Source organism: Leptopilina boulardi, unplaced genomic scaffold, assembly GCF_019393585.1.
Source record: "Leptopilina boulardi isolate dan_hultmark-lab unplaced genomic scaffold, ZJU_Lbou_2.1 LbouV2_166, whole genome shotgun sequence".
NCBI lineage: Eukaryota > Metazoa > Arthropoda > Insecta > Hymenoptera > Figitidae > Leptopilina > Leptopilina boulardi.
The window spans coordinates 394,603-415,002 of record NW_026137714.1 but is presented as its reverse complement, the minus strand read 5'-3'; the positions used below and the strand labels follow the sequence as shown (position 1 = coordinate 415,002).

Genomic DNA, 20,400 nt, shown 5'->3' with positions numbered 1-20,400 from the left:
TGGACAATTTTATACATTTTTAAACCCCCCCTCCTCCGCGAAAGTGTCCACGTGGTATATGGACGGCCCTATATTATTTTACTTGATTTGATGTCTTCTTTTTCTTTAATTGTTTTTATCCTCTCTCAGTTTCAATCCTACTTTTTTTTGAATTATCCAAACTTTTTCTTCTTTTTTATTTATTAGAGATATGCAAAGCCTGGATTTTAGGTCTCCAATAAAATCAAATGCTACCTTTGTGAGATATTTTTTATATTTATAAGTTGTTATAGTAATTTTAAATTAATTAAATTGTATTACTTCTTGTTTATTAAAAAATTAGGGTCAAGATTTTTCAAAAGGATTTTTGTTGAAAATAAAACATGGGTAAATAAAATAAAACATTACATTTATTATTACATTATTATTATCTACAATAAATAATTGAATTTTTCAGTGTTTGAATTTATAACAAATTTCTTTTATAAACAAATTCAACAAATTCAAACTAAAAAGATTGAACCGGAATCTGCTGTAACGGAAAAAGCGATTATACCGGAATCAGTCGATAACATCAATAAAACGGTTGAAAGAGTGGAAAAGGTGGAAAAAGATATATTTTTTGAAATCATTTATCATATTTTAAAAATAATATGTATATAAATTATTAATTTATTGCTTCCTCCAAGAGGAAGCAAATCTTTTGCTTTGCGCAATGAGGAAGCAAAATGTTCATGAAATGAACATAAACTTCTTTTATAAAAAGGGACCCCCATCTTGTTTGCAGTTGTGCTGCAGTAATGAAGCCGTTCAAACTTCTTTGTAAAAAACAGAAACGTAAAAGGATAGGTCGATACAATCTAAATTATGCATTTTTACAAAGTTTCGAATTAGTATCATCAAGTGAATCAGAATCAGAAACAGATTTATCTTTGAACGCTTCTGATAATGAGTTAAACGAAAATGTATCAGATTTAAATTTTTCTTTGAATTCAAACTGCAATATCAATAACGAAAATGAAATTCAACCAATGGAACTTAATGTCGAACGCCCTGAAGATTCTGGTATTGCTGTAGGAGAGAATATTAGTTTTAATTATCCTGTTGAATTAAATATTAACGAAGAAAAGGAAGATATACGTACTTTTCTTGGACGATGGGCAACGCAAAATAAAATCTATCAAGAACCGCTAACACAATTATTACATTATTTAAGAGAACATGATTGCTTTAGAGGTAGCTTGCCGAAGGATCCTAGGACATTGCTTCGTACACCAAGGTCAAATGGTATAAGATCTGTTCATCCTAGACAGTACTATCACTTTGGATTGATGCATGAGATAAAAGAAATATTACTGAAATATGGAATTGTAAATGGAGGAGAAATTGACTTAAGCATTGGAATTGATGGTGTTCCTTTATCCAGATCTTCAACAGCTCAGTTTTGGCCCATTTTAGGTAGAGTTCTACCTTTTACAGACGTTTTTATCATCGGTTTATATTTTGGATATGAAAAACCGAGTAGTGCGGAGGAATTTCTCGATGATTTTCTTACGGAAACAGAAACTTTTTGTGGTGACAATTTTGTATTTAATAATGAGCAGTTTATTTGCACGATTAAATCATTTATCTTTGACGCTCCAGCAAAAGCCTTTATAATGAACACTATGCACCACACAGGTTATCACAGCTGTCCTAAATGCACAATTAGAGGCAAGTGGAAAAATCATCGTGTCTGTTTCCCGTATTTGAGAAGACGACGATACATAAAACGAACAGATGCGAACATTCGCAATTATAAGTAGAAAAAACACCAAACGGGACCATGTTGTTTAAAACGTATACCAAACATCGATTTAATAAAAACCATACCTTTCGACTACATGCATCTCGTTTGTTTAGGATGCATGCGAAAATTGTTGTATTTATGGACAATACTCCGTTCCAAGCATAAATTAAGAAAATGGCAAATACAAAAGATTTCTCGACTGCTGTTGCGACTAAAAAAATTCATCCCACAGGAATTCGCTAGAAAGACACGAGCGCTCAAAGAAATTAAAAACTGGAATGCGACGGAATTAAGAATGTTTCTTTTATACATTGGTCCTCTTGTCTTAAAAAGCATTTTGCCTGCCAATTTATACGATAATTTTGTCACTCTTCACGTTGCTATCCGAATTTTTTGCGGTTTACATTTTTTAATGACAAGTGGCTATCCAGAATATGCAGATTCATTATTGCAACACTTCGTTGAAACGGCTGCCTTTTTATATGGTGAACACATAATCACTCATAACATGCATGGCTTACTTCATTTGTTTGATGATGTTTCACGGTTTGGCAAGTTAGATAACTTTAGTGCTTTTTTATTTGAAAGCTTCTTGTAGCTCTTAAAAAAGTTTGTACACAAAAGTGAAAAGCCATTGCAGCAAGCTATTAGAAGATATACTGAAAGTAAAGCATATCCGAAAGAATCGACAATACATCAAGAATCAAAGTTTTCGTTTAGTTTCCAGCACAACAAAGGACCAATGCTTGACACTTGTGTCTCACCACAATTTGCAGTAATTGCAACAAAAGAATTTAAATTTGATGTCCGAAAAATGGGGGATTTGTGTTGTGGTTTAAATTCTGGAAAAATTATTCTAATTTCCAATATTGCTCATGATTTAAATTCCAACGAACCGGTGATTATTGGGCAACAGTTTGAAACAAAAAACGATTTACATAATATTCCGTGCCCATCTTCCTTGGTAGACATTTATGTTGTTTCAGGTTTGTCTCTTATGAAAGCTTGGCCGGTGAAAAACATTGTTAAAAAATATATAATTATTCCGAGGAAGAACAACGAATTTTTTGTATCAGCATTGTTACATACACAGTAGTACTAAAAGTTATGATAAAAGAAGAACTGTACACAAAATATAACCTCAAAACTAAAAATTGATTTTATTCATTTTTAAAACAGAGAAAATTATATTAAAAATAATGTAATTGCAAACACATTTAGAAGATCTAGTTATACACATCAGAAAAATGATGTTGAGTCATCATTATTTCAATAGTGAGTATTTTAACATTTTTAATATTGTTAAAAATGTTGTTATTATTATATGTTATGAAAAAATAATAAGCAACGCAAATTTTATTTATTAAATAAATTTTTAACATCATACTTTTAACAATTTTAAAAATATAGCGTTTGTGGAGAAGGTTTTACTAAATAAAATAAGCTACTGTTTATAAAAATTCGTTTAAAATTGCAACTTTTTCTGAACTAAAAGAAAAAAATTAAAATATTAAAATACTTAGTATTTGAAGAATGATTTTGCGGTAATTATTATTTGATAAGCCATTAACGATAATTTAATTATACTTTTGTAAATGCTACCGCATGGCGGTGACAATAATCTTTTTCCCCACGTGTTGTATCGTATAAAGCAAACGTTTGCTAATCGTTTTTTTTAAATGTAAAGCAAAGTCAGAGTTAATTTTAGGCCAAGTGAGTACTTTAAGAATAAATTATCATCTAATTAATCATTAACGGTAATTCAGTTAGTCTTGTAAATTTTACCCCATCATTCATTGAGCATGAACATTTTTCCACGTATTACATCGCAGATGAAAAACGTTTGATAATCGTTTTTTTTAAATTTGAAAAATTGTCGACTTCAGATCAAATATGTACTTTAGGAATGTAAAAAAAATTGATAAAACTTTGTTTTAAAGAAGTAAAAATATTTAAAAACAATTATTTCTTAGGGACCGTGCACATAAAACTTCACAAGAACAGAAAGAAAGGGGTCAAAGTATTTGTGACAGTCTGCAGAATAAATAACGCAAATGTATGTAACAAAGTGTAACAAGGGGGCGGGAGGGAATCAACAAAACAGTTTGACGTATTATTACATGCACGACCTCTTAGCAAAAATGTTATCAATTTTTATTAATTTAATTTATCGCACAAACTATTAAAATTAAAAATGTTAAAACTTACAATGAAAAATATAAAATTAAAAAATTTATTTTAAAAAGATAATTATGAAATTGAACTAACGCTATGTGCAAAGTGTCTTGTTCTGATTAAATTTCTTTTAGAAAATTAAATACTTTACGTAAAAAAATGTATACTTCTATTTCAGATGTCTTACAGCAAGAATATAAAGCCGCAAACAATAAATGAAGAATATTTAATAGTCGAATTTTCTGATGGAGTACAATTGGTTCCTACATTATGGTTAACTCCGAAGAAAAAGAATGTTTATTGGCCTCGCGCAACAACTATGAACGGTTATTACAAGTTTGTAGAAAGAAAGCAAGTACCTGAACCAAATTGGACTAAGGAAGCAATTGTCAAATTGTTGGGTGGAGCAGGTAAGTACTATAAAGTGTATTTGCGTTTTAATTTATCAAATAACTATAATTTATATTTCCCTTTTACTCATAATAAAATTTATGCATTAATTGACCTTATGACATCTTCCTTTATATTTTACAGCAACATATTCCAGAGATTTACAGAAACTGAAGGATGCCGAAGATTATACGGATGTAAATACTGATAGGGATGAAAAACAAAAACGAAGACAAAAGAAGCGAAAAACTACTGAAGTGGAGAAAAATTCTCCTAAATCTAAAAAACAGCGTTTGCAAGAAATTGAAAGTTCTGAATCTGAAGAGAGTACTGACGATAATTTTAATGATGAGAACAGTTTCAAGACCATCCCTAAAAATCAGCAAAAAGCAACTCCGATACCTTCATATCCACCAGTACCAATCATGAAAAGCCCTCTTCCTTCTACTTCATCTCAAATAGAAAACAAATTTTCTAATGGAAGTAACACTACACATAACGAACAAATTTTTCGCAGTATTAGATGTATCACGAAAAACCTTTCTGTTAATCAGCGTGATGACAATAATAGACAGAATAATGCACCAAATCAATTCAAATATTCAGTTTTTTCAAAAAAGGGAGATGAAAACGGTTCAATTCCAAAGAAAGATTATGCGAAAGAACGAGTACGCAATAAGGAAAGTGGACTTAAAGTTTATGATGACGGTATACTATATTAAATTTGTCAACAAATATTTTATTTCTTTTTTATGGCAAATATTTTATTTATTATTCACTTACATTGTTTCAGAGAAATCATTTCGGAAATACGTAGTCTCTTCTTTTACTGAATTAAAGTTTCAACTTAGTTCTACTGCAGAAAAGGTAGATGAAATTGCATGTCAACTAAGCGAGTCTAATAATCCAGTTGAAAATAAAAGTGACGATTCGTCACCCAATGATTTCGACTTGCAAAGAATTCTACCTGTCAAAACTCTCGATGCATTACAAGAAGTTGAAGATAAATTAACGAAAACAAATTACATGAAAACTATGGTTAGTTTTTTGGTTCAGGTCGGAGGAAAATCCCTCAAAGATAATGTAAATTCAATATTGATCAGAACACTTTCAAATGAAGTGGCGGAAAATTTCAGTTGGCTGGGGAAGAAAGGAAAGTTTATCTTTGGACAGTTGCAATTGTGCAGTGCAATTATGAGTGAGTTTTTTAAAAATATATTACATTATTTATATTAATGATTTCGAGAACAATTTTTTATAAATCTCAATAATGACAAAATAAATAAAATTAAGGCTAATTTAATAAATTAATAAGAAGAGGTAATAAATAAAAAAATTATTAAAAAAATTTTTTTTTCAGGTGCATCTAAGCATCATTCTCAATTCACTTCAGAAAGCGATGTTATACAATACATAAAAGATTGGTTGAGACATGCACATCAAAGATGCATTTCACAAGCTAATTCTAAAATTCAAATTACAACGGTCGAAAATTTGATAAACTCTGAGAATCTTGACGGTGTATTACTGATGGATGACAGCTCAAATGCTCCTCTAACCTCAAATTTTGATTCGAAAGAACATGGTGGCGATGAGATTTCTAGAAATGTTTTAAGCGATGCTGAAAGAGTACATTCTAATCATCAAGACGAACTTGCAGACGAGTTGGCATAAAAGAAGTACTACGATGTAATCTTACTTTCTTAAACAAGGTTTTCAAGTTTAAAAATTTTATTTTCTTATTTTTAATTACGTACTTTAAAAAAGCCAACATCAACATAAAACTTGAGTTCATTTAAAAATTTACGCTTCTTTAGTTTAAAAACACGTTTAGTTCAAAAAAAAGAAAAAAATTTTGATATTTTTTTTGTTTATATTGTACCTAGATACAATATTTTCTTTGCCAATTGAAGACAAAGTGGCATAAAAGCAGTATTATAATACAAATAAATCTTACTGATTTTTTAATCAGAAATTTTATTATCTGACTTGTAACAAAGAAAATGAAAAGCTAAAAATTACGCTAACACTTTCACTAATTTTAAAACTTAATGTTTTTTAAAAACACAAAATAAGGTTTTTGTTTCATTTTCACATTAAATTATACTTAGATACAATATATTCTCACTTTGTAATGTTCATTCTACTATGTAATCGTTTAAAATAAAAAGTTTTTATTATCTATTTATATGTATAAATAATTTTTAACTAATTATAAATTATTTTCAATATATTTTTTTAAATATCCCAAAGATATCCCAGGGATATCCCACAGATATCCATTACAAACATCTTGAATACATCTTAGTAGAGGGAACTTTTGATATTCCAGGGATATCCCAGGGAGATCTAATATATCCTGTGGACATCTATGGGATATCCAAGATTTTTTCGATATATCGCAGAGATATCCTAGGGATATCTATTTGCTGTACGGGCTCAGTTTGTCGTTAAGGTAGATTTCCGCCTATACTGTTGAATGATTGTCGCCCATAACGACAAACTGAGTTAACTGAGTTTTTGTTTCGTAAGGCAGTATTATACTTTAGAAGCAGTAAAAAAAGGGTTCAAACAAATTATTTTTTCTCGTTAATTACTTTATTTAAAGAAAAAAAACCTCCTGTACAATATTCAGGACGAATAGTTCTTCAAGAAAAAATAAAAAAAAATTTATTGTATCTTTGTGGTCACCAGAGGGCACTTAAGTCAAGATGAAAAAAAATTTGTTCAATCGGCGGACAAGCTGCAGCCTATCAGGGGTATCGAATTTAAAAACTGAAAAAGCGTTTTAAAGCTGAGACAAGTAGTTGAGCATTGTGCCTTATCCGATAAAAAATATTTTAAAATTACAAAATGGTAACGAATTCCAAAAATTTTTTAAAAAAGAGGTTTTTTGGGCAGTTTTTGGTCGTAGTGAAAAACCAAAAACGAATAGATAATCGGTTTTAGGCATAATGCCTGCAGGCTTTAATTTCGAAGAAAATGATATTTTTTTGGATAAATGAAACCCGAGTTATGCTGTCCGCCACTTTAAAAAACGTCGTTTCGAGAAAAACGCGTTTAAAGTTTTAACCTAGATGGTTATGTCCATCCCGGCTCAAAAAACTTATACAGGAAAATTTACAAGTTCTTGTACATGTTCATTAATAAACTTGTACATTTTCTTGTACACGTTCGAGTAATGTTGTTGAACAAGTTCAGCATTCGGAATTGAGGCTTGTTCTTGTACCAGAACTTGTACATGATCCTGGACAAGAAAATATACTTGTACAAGAAAATGTACATGTTCTTGTACATATTTTTTGTGCAGGTTTCATGTACAAGTACTTTTACATGAACACGTTTATACTTTTTTATTAATATTATACGTTTATTACTTGTTCAAGAACATTACTCGAACATATACAAGAAAATGTACAAGTTCATTAATGAACTTAATTAATGCACAAGAGCTTGTACATTTTCTTGTACAAGTTTTTTCAGCCGGGAATTAACTTATCAACACGGGTAATCAATACAATTTTTTAAAGTTTTTTAAAAGAGTTTTTTTAAAGAGTTGAGGGCTTTTTAAATTACGCAAGGTATAGTTAAAAATTAGTCACAACTACTAATTTTTTTAGTAAATAATTTTTTCAGATATTCGTTTTTACATAAAAAATTATTGCACAATTTTCAGGTTACTTGAAGAAACCACAAACTTATGAAGAAAAAAAAATAAAATTACATTAACAAATTCACAATCATTTACTATCGAGTATAATGGACAAAGTATTCATCTCTACCAAAGAAAAAAGAAAATTATAATTATAATTATAATTTTTAATCCTTCTAATATTTCAGAGATTAGTAGATATTAAAATGTATAAATACCTTCCCTGAAAGACATGAAAAATTCAAAAACATAATTTTTTAAAATAAGGATTGTCACCAGCAATATTTGGATATCAGACAGACTCTGAGATAGGACAGGCTCTTATGGTGATTTAAACAAATCCTAGAAGAAACGGGCGATTAAAATCAGTGTAAAATCACATTTCGAGGGTTCAACTGTTTGTTTTGCATCACGATTAATTAATTTGAGTTCACATTCATGCTGCACATGGAAACTAATAGAGCAATACATTACATTTTACACCTTTGCTAAAAAAAAGTTATTTTGCATTTTCCGATTGATTTCTGAAAATCAAGAAAAATTTTTTTTACCAAAGGTGTAAATGCTTTATAACTTGACAATAGAGATTCTCGATATTTGTTTCGACTTTTGTCAGTTTGTAAAAACGTGACTGTACAAGATTTCTGGAACAGATTCATTTGAAAAAAATCGAACACTGTTTAGAAAATTTTCTCAATTTCTGGTTAGAAAAAAGTCGAAATTTATCTTAACACGTCACTGAAAAAATCGAACACAGTTTAGAAATTTTCCTACATTACTATTTCGAAAAATTTCTAATCTTTTCGAAAAAAAACTTGCAAACTATTTTTCGAAAAATTTCGAAAAAAATTTTTACAGTGTAGAACTACCGATGGTATGTTTTTTCCCGCAGCGCACGGTTTTTCTTGTGTATCTTTCGTTAATGACTAGCTGGAGGGCTAAAATTTTTTGACTTTTTTTTGTTGAGTTTAATCAGTATACCTTTCAGATTTTTATCACTATTAGAACCTTAGATCTGAATCGGCATGTCTAGAACTACCGACGGAACATTTTGTACCATGGTTATTAATATTGTTAAAAACAATTATTATTACAAAATTGAAAAATAATCATTTTGTAGAGTTAATAAAAAGTATGACAATGATAATATGTGTAAAATTATTCTTATTTTGTATGCGTAGCGGACGGTTGGTGTACGAAACTGCTGGTAACATTCAAAATTGGATCCGCCATTTTAAGTTAAAAAAATTTTTAAATGTTAATTCAGATAAGTAATTAGCGATCACAAGAAAACCCTAGAAACCCATTTTTTAGGAAAAAACAATAATTAAAAAAAATTATTTTCCATATTGTATCCGCCATTGAAATAATGAAATAAAAAAAAAATATTTTATCATATGTTTAAAACATATTTAAAATAAAAAAAATATTTATTTAAATAATAAAATAATTTTCAACACATTAAATGTAATAAAGGAAATTAAAAATTATTATGAAAATATATTTAAATTAAGAAAATAATTATGGAACAGAAATACACAAAATAATTAATTTTTTTTGGTTGACTCGTAAATTTCGTTCACCACATTGCCCAACAGCTGTGCGAGAATGCCCGTCTTTGCCCTATATTCTTCCTTAATTTTTTTTATTTGAAGGTATCTATTGTACCTACCACCACGTTTTGACCTTTATTTACCACCTGAAATAATTTATTTTATTTATTTTATTTATTTTATTTATTTTATTTATTTTATTTATTTTATTTATTTTATTTATTTTATTTATTTTATTTATTTTATTTATTTTATTTATTTTATTTATTTTATTTATTTTATTTATTTTATTTATTTTATTTATTTTATTTATTTTATTTATTTTATTTATTTTATTTATTTTATTTATTTTATTTATTTTATTTATTTTATTTATTTTATTTATTTTATTTATTTTATTTATTTTATTTATTTTATTTATTTTATTTATTTTATTTATTTTATTTATTTTATTTATTTTATTTATTTTATTTATTTTATTTATTTTATTTATTTTATTTATTTTATTTATTTTATTTATTTTATTTATTTTATTTATTTTATTTATTTTATTTATTTTATTTATTTTATTTTTTTTATTTATTTTATTTATTTTATTTATTTTATTTATTTTATTTATTTTATTTATTTTATTTATTTTATTTATTTTATTTATTTTATTTATTTTATTTATTTTATTGTCGACCCTCCCGATAAAGCCGGTCTACGCGGAAAGGGGAAGCGTTTTTCGTGGAACTCAAGTTCCCCCACTACTCATGCTCCCTAGATGCGAAAAGTTTTCCGCACACTATCTCAATAATGCCGGCGCCCAAGATGGCCGCGTGCATTTGACATGTGTGCATAGTGTGTTTATATTTCACAGGTACAAATTGAAATAATTCGATCGAAATGTGTGTTTAAGAATGTCAATTTAAGAAAATGTCAGCTTTATCAAGTAAAAAAAAATCAAGTGAAAATGAAGTACAGACGGGAGAAAATGAAAAACATGTGTCGAAAAACAAAAGTTATAGTCTAGTGGATCTAGTCAAACAAAGAAAAAGATTTTCTTTCCAAAAAAAATTCGATATTTTAAAAGAAGCAAATGCTCAATCTGTTAGTGAAATATGTGAAAAATATAATATTAATGAACGTACTTTACGACATTGGAAAACCGAAAGATTGAAAATTAAAGAAAATGTCAAAAATAAAATTTTGAAAAATGCCAAAAAAAAGTGGTAACACTTTGGAATTCGATAATACTTTACATGTGTGGATAATAAACTCTTCAATAAAAGGATTGCCGATATCTGGATCTATAATTCAGAAACAAGCTTTAATAATTAACAAAGAAATCTCAGGACCAGCAAATTTCCGAGCATCCAGTGGTTGGTTACAGAAATTCTTGTCACGTAGAAAACTAAAAAATCTAAAGATTACAGGTGAGTCAAAATGATACAATCTGCCTATCTTTATGTTTTCTTTTATAATTTTAAACATAATTATTGACAAATTACACATTTATATATATATATATTTTTTTCTTTTGCATTGAATTTTATGAGATTTAGTCTCCTAAATAGTCGAAAAAGTTTCAGAAACGTTTTTATAACATTTTGGGAAAAAATTTTATAATAAATTGGCTTCACTCAATGTGTGATTTAAATATGTAGTAATTAGTAATTTTTCATAAAGTATATAATTACGTTTTCATAATTTTTAATGTTATGGGCATAAAAAAATATTCGTGAATTTCGTAAAAGTGAAAAAATAAATTATTAAAATCGTAAAAATTCTAAAATATCTCAGGATTGCCTAAAATTTACTAAAATATGTTAAAGGTATAAAAATATATATAAATAAATATGTTTAAAATTAAGATTTACATATACAAAAATATCTTTAAATTTTTAAACAAATTTTTGTGTTTAAATCTTAATTCCAAACATATTCTATATATTAAATATAGTATGTTTATTTGTGATAATTTGTCATTTTTCCCAAATTTACTTCATTAATGGTGTTTATTTAATGCTAATTGATTTCAAAAATTTTTTATTTAATTAGTATAGAATTTGAAAATATATAATTTCATTCTATGTCACATTTAATTGTTGAATAATTTTATTCTTATCTTCCAAAGGTGAGAAATTATCAGCAAATGAAATAGCAGCAAATGAATTTAAAATCAAATTTGCGGAAACTATCATTCGAACTGAATTACAAAGATGTCAAGTGTTTAACATGGACGAAACGGGCTTGCAGTTCAAACTTATTCCGAAGAGGACATATGTTTCGGAAGACATGACACAGGTTTCGGGAATGAAAAAGCAACTTGAAAAAGTGACTGTTGCTTCTTGCTGTAACGCTGATGGTTCGCTCAATCTACCGCTGATTGTAATTGGAAAATCCAAAAATCCCCATTGTTTTAAGCACTTAAATAAAGATACTGACTTGCCAGTTTGGTATGGTAACCAAACCAGTGCTTGGATGAACCAGACGATTTTTGAGGAATGGTTTTCCAAGGAATTCGTTCCCAAAGTGGAAACTTTTTTGCGTAACAAAAATCTACCATTGAAAGCAATACTTTTAGTCGATAACTGCAAGGCACATAAGTATTTGAAAGTGAATGAAATTGAAGTTGTTTTCTTTCCGGCGAACGTCACCTCCTTAATTCAGCCTTGTGATCAAGGAATTTTGCAAGCACTAAAAGTAAATTACCAAAATCTTTTACTATATACAATTATGCAGTCATCAGCAGAAAATGAAAACTTTAATCTATTGGCATTTTTAAAAACCATAGATTTGTATAATGTCGTAATTTGGATCTCAGATGCTTGGAACGCTTTAAAATCGTCAACAATTTATAGATGTTGGAATCCTTTGTGGCCTATAGAAAAGCGTGATGTGGCTATCCAAACAGAAGAATCTTCATGCACATTTGATCTCCTGGATAATTCGGTAGATAAAGAAAGTCGACCAAATATTTCTGAAGCAACAAAAAATGATGTAAATAATCTGTTGAAAGTCTTTCAAAGCATACAGGGTTATGAGGAAACCGATGACGCTACACTCTTGAAATAGCTGAACATGAAGTGTGGTATGTAATTAATTTTGAACATATTTCAATATACCGAAAAAATAAAATCTCTATATGAGAGAAGTTTTCCTCTCTTAAATTACTTTTACGTTTTATTTTTAGTAAAAAAATATTTATTTAAAAAAAATGAATAATTTTTATTTAATAAAGAGAATTTTGATTAAAAGAAAACTATATATTTAATTATAATAATTTTATATATTTTTTTCAGACGAACCAGATAATGTTCCTATTTCTCCAGAAGTAAACTGTGAGGAATTAACTATTCCTTATAATGAGCCAGTGCAGATGATACAAATTGAGAATTCGGAATTGATGGACCAAGAGACACCTGAGTTCAATTTTGTATCTGATTCATTTAAAGTATTATATGAAGAGCTTTAAATTAATCCACCGTTTGGATTCGGCTGAAGTTTTGTTAAAAAATATTTTCTAATTTTGTTTTCTCTAAAATTTAATTTTTTTATAAAGTTCATTTAAAAATTTGTTTATTCTATAATACATATTTTTTGAAATAAAAAAAATGGTATTTTATTCTTACCCACTTTCACATAAATCTTATTAGTTGATTTATTATTTACATCTTTTACAGGCTTCATAGTCGTCCCCTACTTTCCCTAAAAGTCCCCTTTTTGACTTATGGTCTCTAAAAAAGTACCCTATTTTGAAAATTTTCTCCAAATATGAGCAATTCCACGTGTACTGATCGACGATTTTTCTTTGATGTTAGCAATTTTCTTCCAATTTTTATTTCTGATAGCTATAAGGGTGAGAAATAATATAGTGTAGGCGATTTTGAAAATTTCAAATTTTTTTTGAAAATATTCAAATTTCAAAATTTATGTACTAATTTTTTTAAATTGAGATATCTCTGGTTCTTTTCAATATTTTTCAAAGTTTTTTTTTAAATTTCTCAGTAAAATAAGTACTTTTTAAATAAATTTTTTCGAAAAAAAAATTTTCATTAATTATTAAAAATTTTAAAAAAAAATTTTTTTTTTCAATTTTTGAAAAACACCCCCCCTCCGATTTTTTTTGTTTTTTTTAGTGATAGCCAAAACTATCAGGAATTTTTTCGTACAAGATTTATAGTGGGATCGTCATAACTTTTCGAGAAATCAACGAAAATGTCAATTGGGACCCGTCGATATTGATGCACTCCTGCAGCCGTTGATACAGATGATATCAACCGCGTTCATATCCTTTCTATTTTTATTCATTGGCGGTCTACTAACCGAAAAGTAGTTGGAATAACAGGGAAATAGCCGGGAAAAAAATTAAAATTGTGAATAGCAATAAAATTTTGATAATTGTATACTTTCATACTTTCGCAAATTTTTTATTAATTCTTTTTGGAGAAGCTTTCATTTATCTAGAAGATGAAAAATTGGGTGGGGGAGGATGAAAAAGTTAACTCTGGAATAGTCAAGGATTTAAAACACTATTAAAAAATAGTTTTTGGTATATAAATTGGTTAATATAAGGAATATTTAAAAATTTTAAACATACACTGTAAAAATTAGTACCAATTTTGGTAGTAAATTGTAATTTGGTTCAATTTTAATACCAAAATCAGTTCTAATTTAGAACTTCTTTTTTACAGTGTAAAAGTTTTAGTTCTCATTGAAACATACTTTTTATGTTTTATACTCTTTTTGCCTAAATTGATTATTATACGAGAAAGATGCAAAAAAATAATAATAAATTTAAAAGCTTTATACAATGATTTTGAGCCTTTAAAAAGGCTGATTGGAATAAATATGTTGCTTTTTTGGCATTTGAGCCTTTAAAAAGGCTGATTGAAATAAATATGTGGCTTTTTTGGCATTTGAGCCTTAAAAAAGGCTGATTGAAATAAATATGTGGCTTTTTTGGCATTTGAGCCTTAAAAAAGGCTGATTGATATAAATACATACTCGAAAATAAAAACCGGGAATTTCAAGAACAGAAATTACTTAATTACTGCATTAAATTTACTACACCAGAACAATCATAAGAATTAGAAAATGTTTTTGTAATAAGCTTCTTTTTTGATATAGGTATGAACGCATGTAATTGATGAGTTCCCTGAATTGTGATTGCTTGTCGAAAACGTGCTTGCAGTAATCGTTCTTCCTGTTTATATTCACTTTGCGAACAAAACGCAACTTGAATTTTCTCCAAATTTTTGGCGAATTCGTATAAATCGTATGGAGTTATGATTTGATTTTCATTAGGTCGTTGCAAGCTTGCATTTGCAGCTGATCTTTTAAGGCTTCCACCCACTCCATCACAAGGACCTTTTCCGTGGGAGGCAGCAAAAAAATGCCATTCTGCTTGGCAGCCAAAATCATTTTGGTGATGTGTCAAATTTAAGAAATTTTTTCTGTTTTTATATTGCGCTGCACATCCATCCGAAAAATAAATTACTTTTTTAATTACCTTGCCCATGGTTTCTTTTAAAAAAGTTATTAATTTTTTCTGAAACAAATGAACAGCAATCGTATTGTGCTGTAAAACTTCGGAAATAATGACAAAACTAAGATGTTCTATTTCATTTTTTGAATTTTTTAAATATATGACAAATGGATGAACAGTGGCTTGGTTATTTGTAATATTTGTAATTATTTGTAATAGCTTTGCGCAGCATCTTGAACCACAAAAGAATAATTTTCTGCAAAGTCACATATGACAACAAATTCTCCATCTCTTAAACCGTTTTTGACTTCTTCAAGGAATTTACCCTGCTCTTTAGCCACGAAACAATGAGAAATTAATTTTTCTAGTTTTTCACTAAGAGAATCGGTAAATTCTGCTGCAGATTTAGTCAAAGTATCTAAATTTGAGCGATCTACTTGGATCCACTGTTTAAAAGTAATCATATCTACTTTGTTCTTCTCAAATGCTTCTTTTAAATCATTTTTTATTTTTTCGCTTCCTGGACAAACTGAGCAAGTTCCAAAATGACATTCCACCGTCGCAGGATTACAAATTGATTTGGCTATCCAATGTTTATAGGTAGGGATTTCCAAGTTTTCACTTTTAGATAAAGCCTCTATTTTTCCTCCAGTAAACATCAACTTAACATTCTGGTGAAGTGCACAGACACATATTGTATGCGTACCACTAGCACCAGCTAAAACACACTCTTTGGGCCTTAGTTCAGCAAACTTGGAAAATCCGATTTTCTGACCAGGAAATGAATCTTTATAGGATACGTACAATTCTTTAATACTGCTTAATATTAGTCGCTTTTGCACTTTCTCTTTTTCACCATTCTCATCCAGAATTGTGACAAAATCTTTTTTTCCTGGCATCACACGACTATTATTGTCATTTTTATAAAAATTTTGCACACACTCTAGTGTTTCTCTGGGAAGAGAATTTCCTTTTATCGGCTTAGTTGAAGCTAAGAATCCTTCATTTTCAAGAAGATGTTTGGCATTTCGAGCCATACGATTTGAGCAGTCAAAAGTATCTTCAATTTTTTTTATTGACCAGTCTACAGGGAGAATAGATAAAATTTTCATTTGCAGATTTTTGTTTTTTCCTGATAATCTAAATCTCTCTTTCAGATGATCGACAATTTTTTCTTCATTATTTTTGCTTTCTTCAAGATTAAAAAGTTTTGTTTTTAACACGGAACTTACGTTTTCAAATGTTTTTTCCTTCTGTATTATTGACGTCTTTTTCTCAAAATGTACAGGTGATGCATTTAAAATTTCTAAACATTTATTTAAATGTGAAAAAGCTACTTCTCTATCCACATCAGAAAAAATTGCCAGCTTATCATCAGCATCATCATGCACTTCAACGTCGCTTGAATAATTTTCAAATTCTTCATTTTCTACTTCTTGACATTCAATTTCCTGATTTCAAACTTCTTGATTTTTAACAAAAGTTGGTAATATTTTCTTAGCTAACGCTTTTCTACATACATCGCAAATATGCTTCTCTCGAGAAAGTTCTGGGTACAGCTCATGAAGAGTTTTCGAAACATTTCGAAGATTATTTTTAAATTTTCGATGATTCGGTTTTTTAGGGGATTACAGCAAACCTTATCATACATTTTAGTTGAAATTTTTTTAAATATCACGCCTGATGATAATTCGAAAACAAAAACGATTGACAACAAATAATTATAAATCTTTTCTTTTAACACAACAAATATGTGTAGAATGAAAAAAAAATGTCGTCGCTGATCTTTGGAATAAACAAAATAACTTACAATCTAAACACTTACCTTCTAAAAACAAAATTATTAAAAAAAACCTTCAAAGAAGAAACGTATATTGAACGTCAGACGATAATAAGAAAACAACAAAAAAAATTTCTATGGTGATCTTCAAAATCAACCAAAACAAACTTACAATCTAAGAAACACTTATTATATAAGAGGAAACTTACACTTTTTAACAAAAAAATTATTCAAAGAAATACCTGCAACGATAAAACGTAAAAAAAGAGTAAAAAAAATTGTAAATTTAAAGAAACATGTGACATAAGGATAGTAGGTAATCTATGTTTTGAGTTCTTCAATAATACGCTGAGAAATGATCAGAAATGCGCTTCTAGTTCAATGTGCAGACGTTCACGTATACATGACGTAGCGCATGCCCGGCGTGCAGGAGTGCATCAATCTCGACGGGTCCCGGTTGACATTTTCGTTGATTTCTCGAAAAGTTATGGTGATCCCACTATAAATCTTGTACGAAAAAATTCTTGATAGTTTTGGCTATCACTAAAAAAAACAAAAAAAATCGGAGGGGGGGTGTTTTTCAAAAATTGAAAAAAAAATTTTTTTTTGAAAAATTTTTAATAATTAATAAAAATTTTTTTTTCGAAAAAATTTATTTAAAAAGTACGTATTTTACTGAGAAATTTAAAAAAAAAACTTTGAAAAATATTGAAAAGAACCAGAGATATCTCATTTTAAAAAAATTAGTACATAAATTTTGAAATTTGAATATTTTCAAAAAAAATTTGAAATTTTCAAAATCGCCTACACTATATTATTTCTTACCCTTATAGCTATCAGAAATAAAAATTGGAAGAAAATTGCTAACATCAAAGCAAAATGGTCGATCAGTACACGTGGAATTGCTCATATACACTATTTTTACAAAAATTAGTAAAATTTTTGATTTTTTTTAGAATACTGTTTACAAATATTCATTTTTTACCAAAATTAAAAGTTTAATGAATTTATTACCAAATTTATGTATTTATTAGCTAACGAATATATTTTATTTTCACCAGTTTTTATAGAAATTCTATTAACTATTTGTCGTGGTTATCAAATGTTTCTCTGTTTTAGAAGATTTTAAAATAAAACAAAATAATATTTAAGTTAATAATTAATTAAATAATAATTTCGTTATACGCATTGTATTTAATATTAATAGAAAAAGTACTATATTTTTCAGCAGATAGGATTTAATAGAATTTGAACATAAAATCTTTATAATAAAGTATAAGACCTTCTAGATTTTAAAATTTAGATTACAGTGCAATGTACAATAAAGATGATATTAATTAAACTGAGAAAACTGTAATCTCAGTTTCAACAATTTATGAATTACAAATTATAAAATATGTTTTCGCAAAACAAAAATATTTCAAAGCTGTGCTAAATTTGTCGTCTGGCCTATAAATTAAACATTTATCTTTATTTATATAATTTTCATAGTACCCTAAAAGTCCCCTATTTATTAAATTTTCAGTCCCCTATTTCCCCTAAAATATTTATTAGAATCACTATTAAGCCTGCAATTAACTATATTTTAGAAACGAAAAATCTTATTAAAAATATAATTCAAAAATTAAAAACTTTAGAAAATTTTATTTCAGACAACACATTTTATTAGAAATGCAATTTTTATACATTATACGACATCAATTTCTTTGATAATAATGTCACACGATTCACAACATCATTACGTAATATCTTGCTAAACGAAAACTAAAATATCATTTCTTAAGTGGCTACCTAGATTTAGTAAAATTTAGTATTGTAATTTTTAGATTTAGGAGTACTTTTGTACTCGTTACTTTTGTAACGGGCATGTCCCGTTATGTTCCAAATAAATAAATAAATAAATTATATTTTAGAAAAAATGACACACTTTTTATTCGATTACAAACCTAAAACAAAAAATCTACATGTGAAAGAGAACAAAAAGTTGTTTTGCTTAGCGGCTCTATTGGGAGACAGGTAGATCAAATTCAAGCGACGGACTTTCTGGCGCGTGAGTGGGGGTACGAGTTCGAGCGTCAAGTGGAGAAACGGCTTTATTGAGAGCGGCTTTATTGGGAGGGTTGACTTTTATTTATTTTATTTATTTTATTTATTTTATTTATTTTATTTATTTTATTTATTTTATTTATTTTATTTATTTTATTTATTTTATTTATTTTATTTATTTTATTTATTTTATTTATTTTATTTATTTTATTTATTTTATTTATTTTATTTATTTTATTTATTTTATTTATTTTATTTATTTTATTTATTTTATTTATTTTATTTATTTTATTTATTTTATTTATTTTATTTATTTTATTTATTTTATTTATTTTATTTATTTTATTTATTTTATTTATTTTATTTATTTTATTTATTTTATTTATTTTATTTATTTTATTTATTTTATTTATTTTATTTATTTTATTTATTTTATTTATTTTATTTATTTTATTTATTTTATTAATTAGTTATTGGTTATTAAAATTATTTTAAAATTTTAAAAACAGAATTTTTTAAATTCATATGAATATTTAACTAAGTAGTTAAATACTCACTTCCTGCTTCACTCTGTACTGATGAAATTGTGAGACCAAAGGAGTTGAAGTTAAGATATTGAAGGGATTAATCGTTTTGTTGCTATGATAAAAAGTATAAGAAGTAGATGGTGCATTGTTGAATGGAAGTGGAACATTATAAGAATTTTGAGATTGAGCATTGTCGGATGTTGGTGGAGGATTTGTGGATGGAATTGAAGAACTGTCGGATATAGGTGAATCTTTGTCGGATGTAGATGGAGCATTTTGTATTGAAGATGGAGCAGACTGCATTGCGAAGGTTTTTTTTACCCTGGAGGAACTGAGAGCAGGAAAATCATCAGTTCGGTTCAGATTATAAGACTTCTTCTGATGATTAAACTGAAAGGAGATAACAGGGAGTTTGATTTTTTATATGTACTACAAAGTTAAAAATTAAAAATATTAATGAAATTAAAAATATATATAAAAACTTTTGTTTTTTTAAATAAAAAAAATTGTCAAAAATAATACAATAAAAAAATAATATAACAAAATAAATAAAATAAAGAAATAGTAAAAATAATACGATAAAAAAATTATAAAATAAAATAATAAACATAATAAAACAAATTGCATAAAATATAAAAAATAAATAAAAATGGTCAAAAATAATACGTTAAAAAGATTATAAAATAAAATAAAACAAAATAATTAAAATAATAAAACAAAATATATAAAATAAAAAAATGGTCATAATTAATACGATAAAAAAATTATAAAATAAAATAAAAAACATAATAAACAAAATAATTAAAATAAAAAAATAAAACAAAATAAATAAAATATAAAGAAATAATAAAATAAGGTACATAAAACAACTTACTTGATCCATTTCTTTTATATAAAATCTCCCACCCGAATCGGAAGAAAATAGAATATCTCCAAATTGAAGTCCGTGAGGATTCTGATAAAAAGGATAAAAAAGTTACCACAAATAAAATAAATGAATATTAATAAATAAAAAAATTGAGTAGAAATAAATATA

The 20,400-nt window shown here is 27.2% G+C and overlaps 2 protein-coding genes across 2 annotated transcripts; both read left to right on the top strand.

The window, feature by feature from the left end:
• The first annotated feature begins 779 nt into the window (after positions 1–779).
• Positions 780–6,007, top strand: LOC127277424 (uncharacterized). The gene is made up of 6 exons (XM_051298525.1): positions 780–1,565; positions 2,367–2,543; positions 4,122–4,353; positions 4,478–5,041; positions 5,127–5,531; positions 5,694–6,007. The coding sequence occupies exons 1-6, from the start codon at positions 780–782 to the stop codon at positions 6,005–6,007; spliced, it is 2,478 nt and encodes an 825-aa protein (XP_051154482.1).
• Positions 6,008–11,758: 5,751 nt separating this feature from the next.
• LOC127277423 (jerky protein homolog-like) lies at positions 11,759–12,598 on the top strand. The gene has a single exon (XM_051298524.1). The coding sequence runs from the start codon at positions 11,759–11,761 to the stop codon at positions 12,596–12,598; it is 840 nt and encodes a 279-aa protein (XP_051154481.1).
• The last annotated feature ends 7,802 nt before the right edge of the window (positions 12,599–20,400 follow it).

What these genes read in the sequence shown, in the direction of transcription:
- LOC127277423 (XM_051298524.1), top strand. Translation starts at nt 11,759, where the DNA reads ATGGACGAAACGGGCTTGCAGTTCAAACTTATTCCGAAGAGGACATAT.
- LOC127277424 (XM_051298525.1), top strand. Translation starts at nt 780, where the DNA reads ATGAAGCCGTTCAAACTTCTTTGTAAAAAACAGAAACGTAAAAGGATA. An exon ending in CTTTTTGTGGTGACAATTTT is followed by an intron (nt 1,566 to 2,366) that starts GTATTTAATAAT and finishes AGCTTCTTGTAG; the next exon opens with CTCTTAAAAAAGTTTGTACA. An exon ending in ATTGTGCAGTGCAATTATGA is followed by an intron (nt 5,532 to 5,693) that starts GTGAGTTTTTTA and finishes TTTTTTTTTCAG; the next exon opens with GTGCATCTAAGCATCATTCT.